Source organism: Primulina eburnea, chromosome 1 (assembly GCF_022965805.1).
Source record: "Primulina eburnea isolate SZY01 chromosome 1, ASM2296580v1, whole genome shotgun sequence".
NCBI lineage: Eukaryota > Viridiplantae > Streptophyta > Magnoliopsida > Lamiales > Gesneriaceae > Primulina > Primulina eburnea.
This window is the reverse complement of record NC_133101.1, coordinates 1,057,692-1,074,520: the sequence shown is the minus strand read 5'-3', so window position 1 is coordinate 1,074,520 and position 16,829 is coordinate 1,057,692. Positions and strand designations below refer to the sequence as shown.

Genomic DNA, 16,829 nt, shown 5'->3' with positions numbered 1-16,829 from the left:
TTTTTATTATTTAAAAAAAAATTACGAAATATATTATGAAAAAAATGAAATTTCTTTTTATTAGGTTATTAAAAGAAAAGAAAGTTTTGGACATTTGGACAAATGATCTTTGATCAAACTTCATTTCTTAAAAATAACTTTCTTCAATTTTATTCAAACACATCATATTATTATTTACCCTTCTAGAGTGAGTTAGATATGATGAATTGTTCTTCATTAAATCCCACCACGATCGACTTCTAACGTTAGTGCTCAGCCAACACTTTTTCGCTACAGACACCAAGATATACAGGAAACAACACTCATTGGCAGAGCACCAAAACTAAAGTAACAACAAAGTGATTCCAACTAGTACTACAATCCGGAGACGGATGCTAAACCTTACATAGATTCTCGACTTGTACTTTGAATTTGTCGGCTTCTTGCAGATGATGTAGCAGTTAAATAGTCAAATTGTGTAGGGCACATTACACTGAAGGTACACATATTGGTGACAAATGCAGAGAGGCAGAATATCATGTGATGATCTCCCTCACTAACCAGTCCAAACTGGGATAAGCAAAGTACAGAATGAGAAAAGATGGGAGCGCAAAAGTAATTGTGATGAGTATGTACAGGGCCAAGATGGCTGCACTGGCAGGTATTGCATAGAAACTGATGAGAAGAAAAATGAAGACCAATGGAAACTTGGATGTCAAATGAACGAAGAAGACGAGGGATTTTCTAAGAGTGGAATGCACTCTCTCAGTGGCGAGATAATTGTTGACTTGATGGTCGTCATCATTTGATTCTGATAAGTGAGAATGATGAATGAGTGGGACCCTCCTAAGGTTATTGACCGTTTGGCCTCTTGGGTGTTTTGTGTTTAACGGCCAAACTACTTGATGATCCCAACGGACGGTGGAATGAGATTTCACTCTGTCGCCATTCATGCTCTCGAGCAGCGAAAGAAGAAAGAAGTTTTTACGAGGAAATTTCAGGTTCCCCAGATAAACCAGGCGCAGTGATAAAAGATTGCACCAGGGGCAAGTAATAAAGAGTGGCAGCTGAAGAGGTAAAGTAGGACATTTCACAACAGCCCATTGTAGTTCTAGGATGCAGTTCTTACACAATGTATGTCCACACCACAAAACATATGGAATGTTTTCGACAAGATTAAAGAATTCCCAGCATATTGGGCATTCTAGCCCCTCCTCCTCGCTGGTCATTGAAGTAACTTCAGCATCTGAGTAAACTGTTGAGTCTTGTCCGGGATTTGGTGAATCCTTCAACCCTACACTTCCAGCTACACAACTGGATGTGAAATTCCACATCATGTAAACCAGGACCACTATAAGATGAACATTTCATAGAAGATACTCCAGTACGTAAGAGAAAAAATTAAAAATTTAATATAACAAGACATAAGAGTGGTCATTAGACATAAACTCCAAGTGCAACCAACAAGCTATGAGCTTCTCCGATCATATATTTCTTGACAAAAGAAAGAGAGAACTTAATTAATTTTTAAAATATAAGAAGAGTGAAAACCAAGTATTTTCCACTGCCTTCGACAATATTCAAGTGCATTTCAACATTCTCGGACACAAAGTGTTCGATTTCAACTTACAGAAAGTGTTTGATTTCAATTTCAAACAAGTGAAATACCCTCGCACGAAGATAACAGCAGAATATACCGAGAAAGTTTCCCATTTACAAAAATTCTCAACCATACTACTTGTTCATCTTTTAACAGATAACAACATTTCAATCATCCGACTCTTATGATCTGTTGAAATAGAATATATATTATTTTTCACTACCCTTTCAAGATATCCATCCCTGATCCTCCCCACATGATCAAATTCTTCACAAATGCAACATTAAATCTGATTTAGCTGTATCCAGACCGATCTTAAACCTTGATCCATTCTCTTTCTTGTTTAAACAAAACTCTGATCTCAACAACTGATATCACTCAAAGCTTACATATCCAGAGGAGACAAGCAATAGTATCAGTAACAAAGATACAGAAAACATCAAAAACAAAATTTCGACTTGAAAACAACTGATTAAGTTAGCAATGATCACAAGTACATAAAACCAATCGCTGAACTTCTCAGCCCCCATAACAAACCAAACCTTACCAGACACTGAATAAACAAAAGAACGAGAATATATCACACACATATACATACATACATACATACATCTGAACTATCACAGAGACTATGAATCCAAAGGGACTGAAAATCAGATTGATTTACCGATCAATTGGGGGTGAGATCGAGAAGGTGAATAGCTACAATAATTTCTATCGGTGTGCAGTCGCCGGTAGGAGGCTGAGATGTAACCAAAGGTCACCCGCATTTTTACCTACGCTCACTCCCGTATTATTGGATCGAATATCGACAGATCGCTTTCTCACTAAAATTCTGGTTTTACTCTTATTCTTTTACCCAATTAGCTATTTGACATCTAACTATGTTTGCCAGGGTAAAATTTTAAATTCAACTCCTTTTTTAATGTTCAGTAATTTGGAAACATTAAATTTTCTTCATTCGAGTATAATTTTTAATAATCTTCTTTAAAATTATTATTTTCTTCATAACTCTTTATTTTTCAAAATAACTCTTTCATTATGTTACACCAACAACACATTGTATGCTTAAGGAATAGGTCTCCGATGAGGCAGTCTCACGGATCCATATCCGTAATATATGTTAATCTCGTTTATATTTGTATTGAAAATAATATTTTTATCAAAAAATAATATTTTTTATGAGTTGGGTCGAGTCAGCGATTTGCTCACAAAATTGATTCGTAAGAAAGTTTCAAATAAATTTTTAAGGTGTTTGAAATATTAGATGAAGTATGATTTGATATAATATTTGAACATATTAAAATCCATTAAGATAAAATTTATTAATGAAAAGCATAGACTAGAAGAAAAAAATAAATTAGAAAATAAAAAAGGGAAGGTAAATTTATTTTTTGATTGATTTAAAAAAATATCAAATTTCTCTTATCTAAAATATTAATTAAATGTTAAAATAATACAGTTATTACAAAAATATTTAAACCGTTCACATGAGAGACGGAATATTCATCGCTACTTTGGTGGGCATTGCTCACAACTATTCACATTTTGTCATCTGTCAATAGTTTTTATTGTTGTTTGAATAGTGAAATTGAGATTGTCACGCTAGTGAACTAGTAGTCCAAACTTTTATGCTAACGGGGCCTAGAAGAAGTTTAGTATTGACACCGTTTATATCTTTATTTATTTATGATAATATATGTATTTGAAAATAACCTTCGCAAATTGTTTATGATTATATCACAAAATAATTTATGACGCAGATGTTCATTGATTTTATACTAAATTATTAAATAACTATATAAAAAAATATATTTTCAAAAAATTATTACATGTGCATATCCACGTGTGTTTTGTTCGTTAGCGCATTTTAACCGAAAACAATAAGCTCGCCAGCCAACAACCATCGTTCATAGGGACCAATAACGTTGTCCGAAAACAGTAACTGACATATTATTACAGCAAAAGAAAACAAAAAAGGGTGTACGGAACCCGGAGGAGGACCACATACATGGTTTACGCACATTTGAAACCCACTTGTGCCATACTTCCTCCCAACTTGATAAATTCATCGAATCTCTTTGGATCTCTCTTGCCCCGTTCATTACTGTGAAGCTCGTGATTTTAAATCTTCTGATTTAGAAGGATTTTGTACTAATTGCATATATAAATATATTTTTTTAAGAAAAAAGAAATTAGGCTGAGGAGAACTTTTTTTACAAATCAAGCATTTTATTGATTGCAAAGATTGTATTATATGCTTCATAATTAAGTTGGAGAATCTTTGAATATCACGAGGAATTAATGAGCGTAGCCAAGCCACATGAATATATCGCAATCAGTAGGGTACAAATATTGCAATCACTTGCCCGATCAAGTGGAAAGACATTGAGTGGCTCTTCGATTTGTCACAATTAATTATAAGAGACATACGGTTAATAATAATAACAGTAGACGTCTGAATACTAAAAGTTATGATTCTATGTAGGTTATGAAAATTTGATTTTTGTTTTTTAAAAAAAATAGAATAATAAAATTATGACGAATTTTGTGTTTTGTTTTTAAAAATAATATTCTCATGTGTATTGAAATACTAGGAAGATTATTGTTTTTTTTAAAAAAATCACATAGTGATAACAGGTTAATACGAGTACGAATGAAATTATCTATTACATCAGTTTTTGTCTATTTTTGGAGTGATTGGAAACTTCGACTAAATATATATTTATGAAATATATATATTCTTATATTATATAACATATTAAATTATTATACATGTGACTAATAATGTTTTTTTATTACTGCGATTTGCATGTGATTTTTATCAATCAAAGAGGTGGTAAGGGGCCAGCCGTACGATAAAGCTGATACATATTCCACGTCAGTTCTCGTACTATCACTTTCTTTTCACAATCTTTCTGCAACACCCACGACCTTTCTTTGATCTCCCATGGTGTCGGTCCCCGGAACATGGCTTCTCACAATCCAGACCCACGTTTCTTCCTCTCAAGGTTTGTTCATTTCTTCTTTTACAGACTTCCCAATTTGGGTTTTTTGTGATCAATTAATTATTTAGTGAATTGTCTTCCTCGGGATGCAGATGGTTTGGAATATTCCGGCGAGATTCGGTTCAACCTGGAATCAGTGACGACGGTGAAGACAATCAAATATCGGGTGGCGCAGGTGAATGTTACGCATGTAGTACCCAACTGGGAGCCCCTGTTTTCCACTCCACCAGCTGCGACAGAGCGGACAAGCCGGAGTGGGAAGCTTGCGCCGGTTCTTCCTTAATCCCGATAAGAAACCGGCCGAGAAAAGCCAAAAACACCCTGCCCGACGCAGGCCGACTGAGAGCAGTCGGAAGAGTGTTGGACCCCCGGAGCAAAGGCGTGCAGCGATGGAACCGAGTGATCCTGTTGGCGCGTGGGGTGTCGCTGGCGGTGGACCCTCTGTTCTTCTACACGCTGTCCATTGGACGCGGCGAATCGCCGTGTCTGTACATGAACGGCGGTATGGCGGTTATCGTGACGTTGCTGCGTACCTGCGTCGATGGGGTTCACTTGTTCCACCTGTGGCTGCAGTTTCGGCTGGCTTACATCTCCAGGGAGTCGTTGGTTGTCGGATGCGGGAAGCTAGTCTGGGATGCACGCGCCATCGCCACTCACTACGTGCGGTCCTTCCGGGGTTTCTGGCTTGATGTTTTTGTGATTCTTCCCATTCCTCAGGTGAGAGAGATCAGTTCAACCAAATAAATTATTAATTTATTACTTTAACTGTAAATCCATGGATTTAAAACATAAAAAAGTCAAATCAATCTCTGACTTATTCATACTATTCATTATACAAATTACAATCATTTATTAGGATATGGATTTCATTTTAAATCTATTACGATATATATGCTAATTATAAAGATGATGTATTTGAGTTTCGAATGTTTATTTAATTTATTTAACAATAAAAATAAATTCAAAATCCATGTATTTCAAATGTGTCATTGTAAATACATCCTTAGATAATTTTTTCCCCAAAATTTATGTTGTCTTAAATCAAATATTTTTTAAAAAAGTTTTTTTTTTGCATATGTATCAACAAAATTCTGCGTCCATTGATGTTAATATATTCATGGTGCTATTGCAGGCTGTTTTTTGGTTAGTGGTGCCAAGATTAATCAAAGAGGAGAGGATAAAGCTTATAATGACAATTCTCTTGCTGATCTTCTTGTTCCAGTTCCTCCCTAAGGTCTATCACAGCATATATCTAATGAGAAGAATGCAAAAGGTGACAGGCTTCATCTTCGGCACGATTTGGTGGGGTTTCGGCCTTAATCTTTTAGCATATTTCATCGCTTCCCATGTGAGTACTGCTATACTCATTCATGCTCAATTTCTTGAAATATATGGCATCTCTCGTGGTTAATTCAATCTATTTACAGGTTGCGGGTGGATGTTGGTATGTTCTTGCAATACAGCGTGTAGCATCTTGCCTGCAACATCATTGTGTCCAAACCAATTCGTGCAATCTACCTCTATCGTGCTCTAAGGAGGTTTGTTACCAGTTTCTACTGTCGTCGGGTACTGTGGCGAATCCTTGTGGGAGTAACACCACCGTGTTGGTCAGAAAGCCGTTGTGCTTGGATGTAAATGGGCCTTATCGTTATGGGATATATGAATGGGCTCTTCCTGTGGTATCCAGCAACTCTGTTTCTGTCAAGATTCTTTATCCCATTTTCTGGGGATTGATGACTCTTAGGTATACCAAGATAGCTTGAGAATTAATTCGTTCCGCTATCCTATGTGTACTCGTGACTCATTGCTATTTGTTTGCAGCACTTTTGGGAATGACTTAGAACCGACGAGCAACAGGTTGGAAGTAATGTTCAGTATATGCAATGTGCTTAGTGGGTTGATGTTATTCACTCTGTTGATAGGAAATATTCAGGTTATTTCGTTTTAATCATTGATTTGGCCATGATGGATATTTCACTAAATCATCGTGCCGTGTTGGGATTGTGTCAGGTGTTTCTGCACGCGGTTATGGCAAAGAAGAAAAAGATGCAACTGAGATGCCGAGACATGGAATGGTGGATGAAGAGAAGGCAATTGCCTGCGCTACTTAGGCAAAGAGTTAGACGTTATGAAAGACAGAGATTGACGGCTCTGGACGGTGACGATGAGATGGATTTAATTTCCCACTTACCAGATGGACTTAGGAGGGACATTAAACGATTTCTCTGTCTTGATCTGGTTAAAAAGGTATTGTAAAGGTTCTACTTTTTAGTTTTTATATATTCGGAAAAATATAAGATCTTGTTAAGTTCCTAGATAAAGAAGAGTTTTGGCGATCTTTAGGTGCCCTTGTTTGATAGCTTGGACGATCTCATTTTGGACAACATATGCGACCGTGTTAAGCCACTTGTTTTCTCCAAAGACGAAACGGTATGAAGAGATTGCTTGTGATACCTATGTACCATGTCGATTTATGGGAATTGTTCGATACTATTTATGTGGTGCAAAGTCTCATTCACGGTCTTATGAACCATCAACAGATAATACGAGAGGGAGACCCTGTGCAACGGATGGTGTTCATCGTGCATGGCCGTGTAAAAAGCAGCCAAAATCTCAGCAGGGGGATGGTGGCTACGAGCCTGCTAGAGCCCGGTGGATTCTTTGGGGACGAGCTTTTACATTGGTGCCTTCGACGACCTTTTATGGACAGACTTCCTGCTTCTTCTTCAACATTTACCTGCATTGAATCCGCTGAAGCATTTGCTCTATACTCCAAAGATCTTCGCTACATCACGGATCATTTTCGTTACAAATTCGCCAATGAGAGGCTCAAGCGAACCGCGAGGTACTATTCCTCTAATTGGAGGACATGGGCTGCTGTTAATATCCAGTTGGCCTGGAAGCGTTACATGCAGAGAACCAACCATTATGCGCTCAGTCCAGGCAGTGGTGATGGTGACAGGCTGCTTCGGCGGTATGCTGCAATCTTTATGTCAATTCGACCACATGATCATCTTGAATGAGAGCAACTTGTTCAAGGCTCAGGGACTTTCAGTATTTTTTCATCTGTCTACATTGATTAAATGATTCATAAGTTTAGTTTAAGGAGATGTGTTGTAATATATGTCGTGAATGTGATGGCGTCAATCTTTCCCAATAATTTGTTTGTGTAAGGCTGTGCTGCTTATGGAAGCAGTTGTGGGCGCTTCTTTTTTGCATGAAGTTTTCAGTTATGAAATCTCATTTAATTTGCTTTGTCACAAAACTTTAAATCCCATTTAAATGCATTGCCTGATCCCCAACGTTGAATGATAATTTTACAACGTTGTTTTAGTAAAATAAAATTCTAAAAATAAGCCATATTTTAATTCATGAAGCATGTGAATCACATTGTATGTTTCTCGTACAATGGAGTGCACACACAAACATTATATGAAAGTTATGGGATGTTAAACATGAAATTTGTATGATGTTAAAATGCATGATACCACATAACAATTTCCATCGCAAGCAGAGACGGATTTATCCTAGGGGTACAGCCCACTTTTTTTTTAGCGACGGTTTTTCAGCAACCGTGCTAATATTTGCGACAGTTTTAGTAAAACCGTCGCCGATGTGGATCGACGACCGGTTTTTTGAAAAACCGTTGCTAATAGCGACGGTTGTTTCAAAACCGTCGTACATCAATGTCTTAGTCCAATCAAGTCCCGTCCATTTACAAGGATGAGACCAAATTCATCCCATATCCTCTGATCCGCCCCACCTCAATTCTACAAAATTTCTCTCCCAAGTCCCAAGCCCTTTAGCGACAGAATAGAATTGCGGAATCCCGAAGAAATCGAATTGCTCATCGGCAAGGCAACAATCCAGGTAAGAATCGGTTATACATTTTTTATTTTGTTTTTTTATAGCTTCTCTGTGCGTGATTTGTGGTTTCTTGATTGTTTGTTGTTGAGTTGTTGATTGACTATTACTTGTTTATTTGTTTAATAATTATTTTATTCTTGTTTAGGATTATAACTTGAACTATTTCAAAATGGAACATCAATAGAACATCATTACCACTTTGATGTTTTTAATGCAGCAATAGATTTCATTTTGATGGAGTTAAATACTCGGTTCAATGAGTAATCGGTGGAACTTCTTTATCTTAGTACAGCTTTAGATCCTAAAAATTCATTTGACTCATTTAACAGTGATGATATTTGCAAGCTTGCGAAGAAGTTTTATCCTGGAGATTTCACAACTCAAGAAATTGTTGCTTTGGAGTATGAATTGATACATTATAAACTTGATGTGATGCAGAATTTAAAGGTTTCTACACTTGTTGAATTGTGTCAGCAATTGACCGAGAGTGGACGGTCAAGTGTTTATGTTATGTTGACTAGATTGATTCATCTTGTTTTGACATTACCTGTGTCTACTGCCACTACTGAGCGGGCTTTTTCAGCAATGAAGCATGTGAAGACGACACTTCGCAATAAAATGGAGGATGACTTTCTTGCCGATTGTTTGACACTCTATATTGAACGAGATTTAGCTAAACATATTGATGTAAAATCTATTATTGATGAATTTTATGTTTTAAAATCTCGTAGGGCACAACTTCGTTGAACGATATAATATAATTTTTTTTAATAATATATAACTTATCATATTGAGTTCAAGCTCCTCAAACTTTTATTCTTGGATCCGTCCCTGATCGCAAGTAACTGAACGTGCTCCAACCCTGAAGCGTTTGATGAGGTGGACTGATCTCGTGGTGCATCCGTCACCCTAATTACTCCGCGACCGGCCAACATTCACATGCACTCACCCGGCAGAAGCATGCACTTGACATTGATCCTGACGATTTACTCACCTCATGGATCACTTCCGTCGTCGTTTGCGAGCAATGCCCTCAAGAGAACCGCCATGTATGTTGGCTTGCCGGTGGAGAAAATCTGGGAATCCCGGTGTATTAAAGGATGATGCGGTGGCAGTGACGCAAGCCTACCACCGGGCACTTCTATGTTCATGTCGCCAAGGCCAAATGATAATATTGAATGAAGTCGAAGAGTATTTTTTGGAAGAAGAACGGGATTCAAGTAGAGGTGTCAAAATCAGACACGAACCATCAACCTGATATAGTTCAACCCGAAAAAAATCAGGTTTGAGTTTAGGGTTTTCGGGTTCGGGTTAGATCGGATTGGACCTGATAGCTGGCCCGAAAAAAATGATCGAGTTGTGTTGGATTCGAGTTGACCCGAAAATTTTAATTTTTTTTAAAAAAATATAATTAATAAATATTGGACTACATTTTTATATAGTGTATGTCTGAAAAATATTTATGGTATATTTATATCATAAATTTTCATAATTTAATATTTATTTTGAACATTTTTTATTTTTTTAAATAATTGTTTATATGATTTAGTAAATATACTTTATTTTTCTACAATTAGATTATCAAATTTAAATCACATATACAAGGGAGATTTTGTTAGTATGTGTTTAATTTTTTTTAAATTTTTTTTAATTTCTTTTAAAAAAAAGTTTTAAAAAATTCAAAATCGGGTTGATCGGGTTGATTCAGGTTCGGATCGAGAGTTTTCGGGTTGAGCAATTTTTGAATAGTACTAATGTCCAACCCGACCCAACTCACCCAACCACCCGAATTGACACTTCTAGATTCGAGTTGATCAAAGATTTTCTATAACAGATAAAGATAATTTTGAGCTCGATGAATTAGATGCATAGATTCCAAATTTTCAGTTTAACACAATGAGTGCATCCTGTTTTTAGCTAGAATAATATGACATTTTTTTTTAGATATTCTGTTAAAACTGTTCTATTGTCGATCATCAATTAGTGCCTAGTGACGTGATCAAATAATTCTGCATGTTTAATATAATCCCAACACAGAAAAGTGTTCCAGTAATCAATAATCATCAATAAATAAATAAATGTGCACGCACGTATATATACATACATACCCGGTGATGCGGCTTCATTTTCTCCCAAGTTTAAGGCCGCCTGGATTGTGGACAGAAACACCAAATATAGCACTAAATATTTGTTCCCCTCACCACATCTGGTCATGAGCCCGTTAATCTCCTCATTGTGTCCCCCTTAAGAAACAGCCTCAGATTTTCAAAAGGGCCCCCCATTTCTGCATTTGCTTGATTCTTGGACCAAATTTATTGGCTTTTGATTCACTTTGGTTGATTCAACAAGGATTCCTGAATCAAACTGTAAGGCAAATATTTTGTGCTACTTTTATTTGGTTGGCACTATTGGAGCGTTTGTGTATGTTCTTGTGATTTTCTTTATTGTTTCTGCCAAATATTCCACGTTCGGTTCTCATCATAATATATATTGCGACGTTAGACTGGTCTCGTGATCTGTGTAGGTCTCTCGCTCAATTCCTGTAGCGGCCAGATGGGGTTAAAGTTTTCAAGAAAAGAGCAACAAAGGGCTGAAATTGTGAATCTGAAGCATGTTCAGAATCGACTGGTGAGTTGTCTATGGAGGAATTACATACGAAATTTGGTGTCGAAGAAAAGGAGGAGAATGCTAGTTGCGGGGTATGATCTTGACATGACCTACATAACTGATAGATTATTAGCAATGTCGTTCCCCGCAGAACATATGCGAGCCATGTATCGTAATCCCCTATGGCAGGTCAAGTCTGTGCTGGAAACGAGACATTCTGGTCATTATAAGGTATGCATTATATGTTCAGAATCGGTTCTTCAAAATTTCGAAACTGTCGTTCACGTTAGTCTGATGTTTGATATATTAAGGTGTATAACTTGTGCATAGAAGAAAATTACGATGCATCCCATTTTGACGGCCGTGTGGAGAGATACCCCTTTGATGATAACCATGTTCCACCGATTTCAATGATCAAGGCCTTCTGTGAAGATGTCCATTCTTGGTTATCTAGTGATCTAAAGAACATTGCAGTTGTGCACTGCATGGTAAGTAGAAACCTCTAGTACTTTTCAATCATAGAAATGCGACATGATTCCATATCAGCTGCATAAGAGGTTTGTGGAAAGACTCCTAAATCTGTAATATTTCCTTGTCTAAAACACTAGTTTTTCGGATGCTGGGTTGGGTATTCACTAGTTTGTGTCATTTTGAAACGAAACAGTTACAGAAAAAATCAGGTGGAAGTTTTCTTTATCCATTTTCGGCTAACTTATGTGCAGGCAGGAAAGGGACGAACTGGGCTAATGGTATCTTCTTATCTAGTTTACACTGGCATGTCAGCAGAGAAAGCTATGGAAGTATATGCAGAGAGACGAACCACAAATAACGAAGGAGTAAGTTTCATAGGCATATGTATTTAAGTAGTCGAATTCTTCATGAAAGTTTAAAAGGAACAAAAAGAAAGAGCTTGGCAATTCTATTGCGGAATAATTGATTTTTGTTTGAACAAAAATATAGTTACAAATAACCACTACGGACAAAGTAAATCCTACTTCATTGGATATTTTTGATTCTTTAAGCATTGTAGGTCTCAATACCAAGCCAACGTCGGTATGTTGGATACTGGGAAAAGTTGCTTTCTTTTCCCAGAGGAGTTAACCTTGGTCATCTTCATGTCAATTTACCTAAACCATGTGGAAGAGAGCTGCTACGTATTCGATTATATGACACAGTTGACATTGATCAGATCTTTGTCGTGGTCTCTGAGTTGCAAGAGGTACGCATTCCCAAAAAAAAAAAAACTATCATTTTGGCCGGACCTAAGCTCTTATGATGTTCTCTTATTTTTTTTTATCTATTCAACCTTCGTCGTGCAGAATCCTGGGAAGCGGTATTGCCCTCCAGCAGAAGTCTCCAAGAGCTGTTGCAGAAAAATTAGAAAAAGTTACGAAAGACCAAATATTCCACTATATTATTACTCATTTCTCAAGTGTGAAGGACAGGAAGAAGCAGTAAAGCCTCGGTTGGTAGCTCAAATGGACACTGAAAGGTCCATAATTTACCAAAAGAATTGTCTTGGCTATGATTATGAGAAACCAGTACACGTACGATTTCCTGCTATTTTTTAACATGGTCTACTGTTTTGGCACTTCAACCCCAGAAAAACTGATTCATTTTGAGATTCTGGCAGATTAGAGGAGATATTCGAATAATTTTCTATGAAAAACTAATTGGGGGGCGTCTCTTCTATGCTTGCTTCAACACAGCTTTCATTACTAGCAGTTTGTTGCAGGTACTTCTTCACAGGTACTTCTTACATTCCCAACAGACTCTAATTTCACTAAAAGTTTGTGATGTTTTTGTTTCAGTTCTCTCTTAGAGATTTAGACAAAGTTGGAAAAAAAGGCAGATCAATCTGTGGTTCTTCATTCTGCTTGGAGCTCTTCTTCGGTCCATCAAACGCCAACTGCTTGCTTGTGCCTTCATCAAACGCCTGACTTAGATTTGATTCAATATATCAGATAATATAATTGTAACTGATTTTTTTAGGCGCCCTTCCTGCTTAGAGGTTAATAATCAGAAGTAGTCATCAGAATTTGTTGGAATTATGAGAGTCCATTCCTGTAAATTGACCCGTCTTTTTGTCAAGTTTTTTGAGATAGAAAGACTCGCGGAATGGCTAGAAATGTTGGAAAGATATACCTGGGAATCATATCCAAGAATTCAACACACTTGTCTTATCCACAAGTTACATACTGAAACTTTAATTATAAAATTCAACACAGTTTCTTAGGACTATTTGGCCCCATTTTCATGTAGAGTTGAACAAATCCTGACAGCTAAATAAGTGTGACACGTTGCATTAATGGATGGTTACAAAACAAGAACCACAGTGAAAGTGTATTTGCTATGGGGATCAATAGTAGAAATTGAAAAAGTACCTGTTTGAAGCCTGCAGTAATTATTCGACACTTGTACAATACAACATCAGTGCAATGAGCCGATAAAAGGCCTTAAAGTTTTGACATTGTCCTCGTTAACTTCCTTGCGGCAAATTCATTTGCAATGCTCAAAGCGCTATTACTGTGGCGCAGATAAAACTCGGCTAGTAGGATCTGTCGTTCTTCTTCCGTTAGATCCCCATGACAACCCTACACCATAAATTTAAAAATAAAATGAAAGACATTCGAGATATTACAATATAAAAGTGTTTGTAAGACAGCTCGACATATTTTACAGTAATAATTTTATCCAAGTAAATCGGTTGTGGGAGAAGGTGACATTACCATGCGTAAAGTCCTGTCAAGTACAGCTTGGTGCATAACAAGTCCAGCAGCTACAGAGACATTGAATGAATCTACCATGCCTCTCATAGGAATACTGCAGTGCAAATCTGATAGCTCCAGAGCCTCAGCGCTTATGCCCCTGAAATTAATAACATCAACACGCAAACTTTCTACCTAAGGTTTCTGACCCCAAAAATGGTGTGATGTTCAATAAAAAAATTAAGAGTTTATTAGGTGAAGCACTTTATTCTCATTATAAAGAAAAAAACCGATTACACATATATAAATGCCACAAAGCTGGAGGGTAGAAGAGAAATACTTGAGTTCATTTCCAACGATTATTGCAGTAGGCCATGACCAGTCAATGTCATAGACAGATACCTGGAGAAAGTTCCAGCTGTTATACTATGTTACGGAAATTTAAAGAATTTCTTTCCACCAAAAGCAATATCAATATTGGAGTAAAAGACTAATTGACATTTATCAATTTATTGTACACGTTTACTTATACCGCATCGATCCCCAAATGAGTTGTGGCAATTCTATAACCGCGTGATTTTAGAATTCCAAAACACTCTTTGACAGAACCCCAAAGTTCGATATCCAACCATTTTTCAGCTCCCATGCTAACATGTCGGTTGTCTCTATATCTGCATTGTAGACAAGAGAGTATTTATTATAAGAGGAAGCAGCCACAATGAATCAAGGACAACGTTTTATTATGCAAAGATGAAGTCAATGGTAAATTATTGAATGAATGTTCTCAAGATATGGGGTGGAGACGCACGACTTGAGTTCGAGTACTATAAAAAAAGATATAGCAATCCAAGCATGAGAAAGACCAAGTAAACCATCTGCTTAATAATAAAAAAAGAGTTTTTTGCTTCAAGCAGTGGTGCACCTTCTTGAGTTGCCACAGGACACAACATGGACAGACTGAAAACCAAGGGCATCAGCAGAACGAAAAGCAGCTGAAACATTGCCAAAATCGGTTAATCCTTCGACCACCAAACACACGGAATAGGTGCGGTTTATCACCGCATTCCTAAACTTCTCCTTTCTCACGTCCATTATATACGGATCCATCGCTTCCAACACTTCAGTACTGCTTAAATATCCATCTCCTGTTTTGAATCTATTCAAATACGGAAACCAACGACTCCCATGTTCATGATCATTTTCGGACCGTCGTTCCAGTTTCATCAATCTTAAAACATCGTCCTTGTTTTTCGAAAGCAACTCCTCCACATTATCCTTGTTCGAAAATTGAGGCAGTTCCGGGGTCTGTAATGAACTAGCGCAACTCACACAACAAAAGCTTCTGGAAATTGAAAAGGTCTTGTGAGATTTGAACCTAAGCCCTACATTAACGAGGAAAAAATCAAAACTTGGTTCCAACAGCACAAATTTGAAACCTAAAAAACACAGACATTCAATGGATGTTACCGGAATGAAGTGGAAGATAGCGAAGGAAAGTTGAATTGGGTATAAATGCTCTGTATTCCACGAATGATACCGAAGAACGGATTAGGGTTTTGCAGCTGCTCATTTGTCTTGAGAAACACACAGAGGAACCAGGTCGCAGTCGAGTGAAGTGGGAGTGTAGAGGTTTTCTTTAATTAAATTATGCAAAATATAAATAAATTTACCAAAATATCAAATAATTCTTCCTCCAAAAAAAATCAAATAATTCTTTTAAATAAGTGGGACTTTGATGTTTCAACTAAAGACTTATTTTTTTCTTTTTCATTTGATTTGTCGAAACATTTCCTAGAAATTGACAGGTAAAAGTCATGTCCCTGTAGTTGATGGCTTGTTACACAAGATCCAAAATTTGGACCAAGGCTACGTGGATATTACTCGTGTAGATGATAATGTACTTGTGCTCTAATCTACTCAACACATGATACATATGATGAGTTATGAATTATAATTGAATGAGTGAACTTGATTTATCCGCTCTACTCACGTGTCACGTATTGAGTGAAAAAGCCCAAGAATTTCCCACTAAACCCATTAACACTTGGGCTCCAAGCAGCCACGAGTCCATGACCTTAGAGCATAGGGTTCAGGATAACTGCATAAGGTCATAACCCCATGATAATGTGTGACTCGTCAACAAAAAAATAAGTGCAGGTGAATGTGGCTGAGATTTTTGTAGCTCGAAATCTTATATTTTATTTGAATGGATGGATTTGATTTACAGTAAAAATTTAATTCGAGAATAGATTTGAGGATGATTTCAAATGACATCAATTTCTATTGTATTTGAATCTATCATAATTTACTACTAAGATAGCGTTTATAAATCATTTTTTTTAAAAAAATGATCATGACTTTTTTTTTTTACACATTTTGTAAAAAAAAATTCATCATTATTATTTTTAAGTATTTACAAACATCAACGTGATGTTATAGTTTTTTTTTTTTTACATACATGTATCTTTCTTTTATACATATAAAATTAGTTTGGGTTGACTTGGCTCGACCCGTGGACCGTGACTGTTGTCTATATATAAAATCACAAGTTGTCAACTTCCTCGCAATGTCCAAGTAATTTAAGACAGAACATTCGTACTATTTAGACATGGTACCGATAAAGATTTCAACCATGTAGAATAATATTTGTATGGAATTTAGCTATAAAGTTTGAATTTTTTTACATCGGCATATGGAACTTTCTATAATCAGCAATAATTTCTTTCATTTGTAATCGAACTCAAGCATTGATTGAATGTCGGAGTTTAAAGTATAGTTTGGCTTTTGAGATAATTTTAAAATTATATTAAAAATATATCATATAAAATTTGAAATTTAATTTTTTGAAATAAATCAAATAATCTCAATGCTTAATACCAACCAAAACGTGTAAATCTATGCTTAAAAAAATATGTACATCACGCGTAAATCTTATTGTCAAATAAAAAAATATAGTGCTTGATTGCCACGGGGATTGGGGATGTGAACTTATTTTAGGTAAAAATTTGTGTGAGACGGTCTCATGTGTCGTATTTTATGAAACAAATATCTTATTTGGGT

The 16,829-nt window shown here is 36.4% G+C and overlaps 4 protein-coding genes across 13 annotated transcripts; 2 read left to right on the top strand and 2 right to left on the bottom strand.

Annotated features, from left to right (window-relative positions):
• Window positions 1-46: 46 nt before the first annotated feature.
• Window positions 47-2,427, bottom strand: LOC140835266 (uncharacterized). Of its 5 annotated transcripts, none has more exons than XM_073200777.1 (2): window positions 2,247-2,427; window positions 47-1,330 (listed from the first exon to the last, which is right to left on the bottom strand). In XM_073200777.1, the coding sequence occupies exons 1-2, from the start codon at window positions 2,347-2,349 to the stop codon at window positions 516-518; spliced, it is 918 nt and encodes a 305-aa protein (XP_073056878.1). In that variant the 5' UTR covers window positions 2,350-2,427; the 3' UTR covers window positions 47-515. The 5 variants fall into 5 exon arrangements, 4 of the variants coding, with proteins under 4 accessions (XP_073056878.1, XP_073056915.1, XP_073056949.1 ...); XM_073200814.1 differs by having other exon boundaries at window positions 47-1,285; XM_073200848.1 differs by having other exon boundaries at window positions 50-1,547; window positions 1,648-2,388.
• A 1,994-nt stretch (window positions 2,428-4,421) lies between these two features.
• LOC140835207 (cyclic nucleotide-gated ion channel 2-like) lies at window positions 4,422-7,842 on the top strand. The gene is made up of 8 exons (XM_073200696.1): window positions 4,422-4,590; window positions 4,680-5,304; window positions 5,720-5,935; window positions 6,015-6,331; window positions 6,409-6,520; window positions 6,598-6,834; window positions 6,931-7,017; window positions 7,128-7,842. The coding sequence occupies exons 1-8, from the start codon at window positions 4,550-4,552 to the stop codon at window positions 7,608-7,610; spliced, it is 2,118 nt and encodes a 705-aa protein (XP_073056797.1). The 5' UTR covers window positions 4,422-4,549; the 3' UTR covers window positions 7,611-7,842.
• A 2,742-nt stretch (window positions 7,843-10,584) lies between these two features.
• Window positions 10,585-13,091, top strand: LOC140834950 (phosphatidylinositol 3,4,5-trisphosphate 3-phosphatase and protein-tyrosine-phosphatase PTEN1-like). Of its 2 annotated transcripts, none has more exons than XM_073200292.1 (8): window positions 10,585-10,875; window positions 10,979-11,292; window positions 11,373-11,549; window positions 11,784-11,897; window positions 12,092-12,280; window positions 12,381-12,608; window positions 12,695-12,796; window positions 12,873-13,091. In XM_073200292.1, exons 2-8 carry the CDS (start codon window positions 11,008-11,010, stop codon window positions 12,999-13,001), a joined length of 1,224 nt encoding a protein of 407 aa, XP_073056393.1. In that variant the 5' UTR covers window positions 10,585-10,875; window positions 10,979-11,007; the 3' UTR covers window positions 13,002-13,091. The 2 variants fall into 2 exon arrangements, with proteins under 2 accessions (XP_073056393.1, XP_073056311.1); XM_073200210.1 differs by having other exon boundaries at window positions 10,586-10,820.
• Window positions 11,959-15,399, bottom strand: LOC140835060 (uncharacterized). Of its 5 annotated transcripts, XR_012118849.1 has the most exons (8): window positions 15,237-15,399; window positions 14,692-15,151; window positions 14,302-14,440; window positions 14,110-14,171; window positions 13,791-13,929; window positions 13,446-13,655; window positions 12,368-12,424; window positions 11,959-12,284 (listed from the first exon to the last, which is right to left on the bottom strand). XR_012118849.1 is itself a non-coding variant. In XM_073200421.1 (6 exons), the coding sequence occupies exons 1-6, from the start codon at window positions 15,337-15,339 to the stop codon at window positions 13,518-13,520; spliced, it is 1,041 nt and encodes a 346-aa protein (XP_073056522.1). In that variant the 5' UTR covers window positions 15,340-15,399; the 3' UTR covers window positions 13,442-13,517. The 5 variants fall into 5 exon arrangements, 1 of the variants encoding a protein (XP_073056522.1); XR_012118846.1 differs by having other exon boundaries at window positions 11,959-12,424; XR_012118851.1 differs by lacking the exons at window positions 11,959-12,284; window positions 12,368-12,424 and adding an exon at window positions 13,075-13,206.
• Between the last annotated feature and the right edge of the window lie 1,430 nt (window positions 15,400-16,829).

Excerpts from the sequence above, each read along its gene's own strand:
- LOC140835207 (XM_073200696.1), top strand. The coding sequence starts at position 4,550 with ATGGCTTCTCACAATCCAGACCCACGTTTCTTCCTCTCAAG. Across the intron at positions 4,591-4,679 it reads CCACGTTTCTTCCTCTCAAG|ATGGTTTGGAATATTCCGGC; the intron begins GTTTGTTCATTT and ends CTCGGGATGCAG. Across the intron at positions 5,305-5,719 it reads TGATTCTTCCCATTCCTCAG|GCTGTTTTTTGGTTAGTGGT; the intron begins GTGAGAGAGATC and ends GTGCTATTGCAG.
- LOC140835266 (XM_073200777.1), bottom strand. The coding sequence starts at position 2,349 with ATGCGGGTGACCTTTGGTTACATCTCAGCCTCCTACCGGCGACTGCAC. Across the intron at positions 1,331-2,246 it reads ATCTCACCCCCAATTGATCG|TGGTCCTGGTTTACATGATG; the intron begins GTAAATCAATCT and ends TTCATCTTATAG.
- LOC140834950 (XM_073200292.1), top strand. The coding sequence starts at position 11,008 with ATGGGGTTAAAGTTTTCAAGAAAAGAGCAACAAAGGGCTGAAATTGTG. Across the intron at positions 11,293-11,372 it reads GACATTCTGGTCATTATAAG|GTGTATAACTTGTGCATAGA; the intron begins GTATGCATTATA and ends TGATATATTAAG. Across the intron at positions 12,281-12,380 it reads TGGTCTCTGAGTTGCAAGAG|AATCCTGGGAAGCGGTATTG; the intron begins GTACGCATTCCC and ends TTCGTCGTGCAG.
- LOC140835060 (XM_073200421.1), bottom strand. The coding sequence starts at position 15,339 with ATGAGCAGCTGCAAAACCCTAATCCGTTCTTCGGTATCATTCGTGGAA. Across the intron at positions 14,441-14,691 it reads TCCTGTGGCAACTCAAGAAG|ATATAGAGACAACCGACATG; the intron begins GTGCACCACTGC and ends TCTACAATGCAG. Across the intron at positions 13,656-13,790 it reads TTGACAGGACTTTACGCATG|GGTTGTCATGGGGATCTAAC; the intron begins GTAATGTCACCT and ends TTTATGGTGTAG.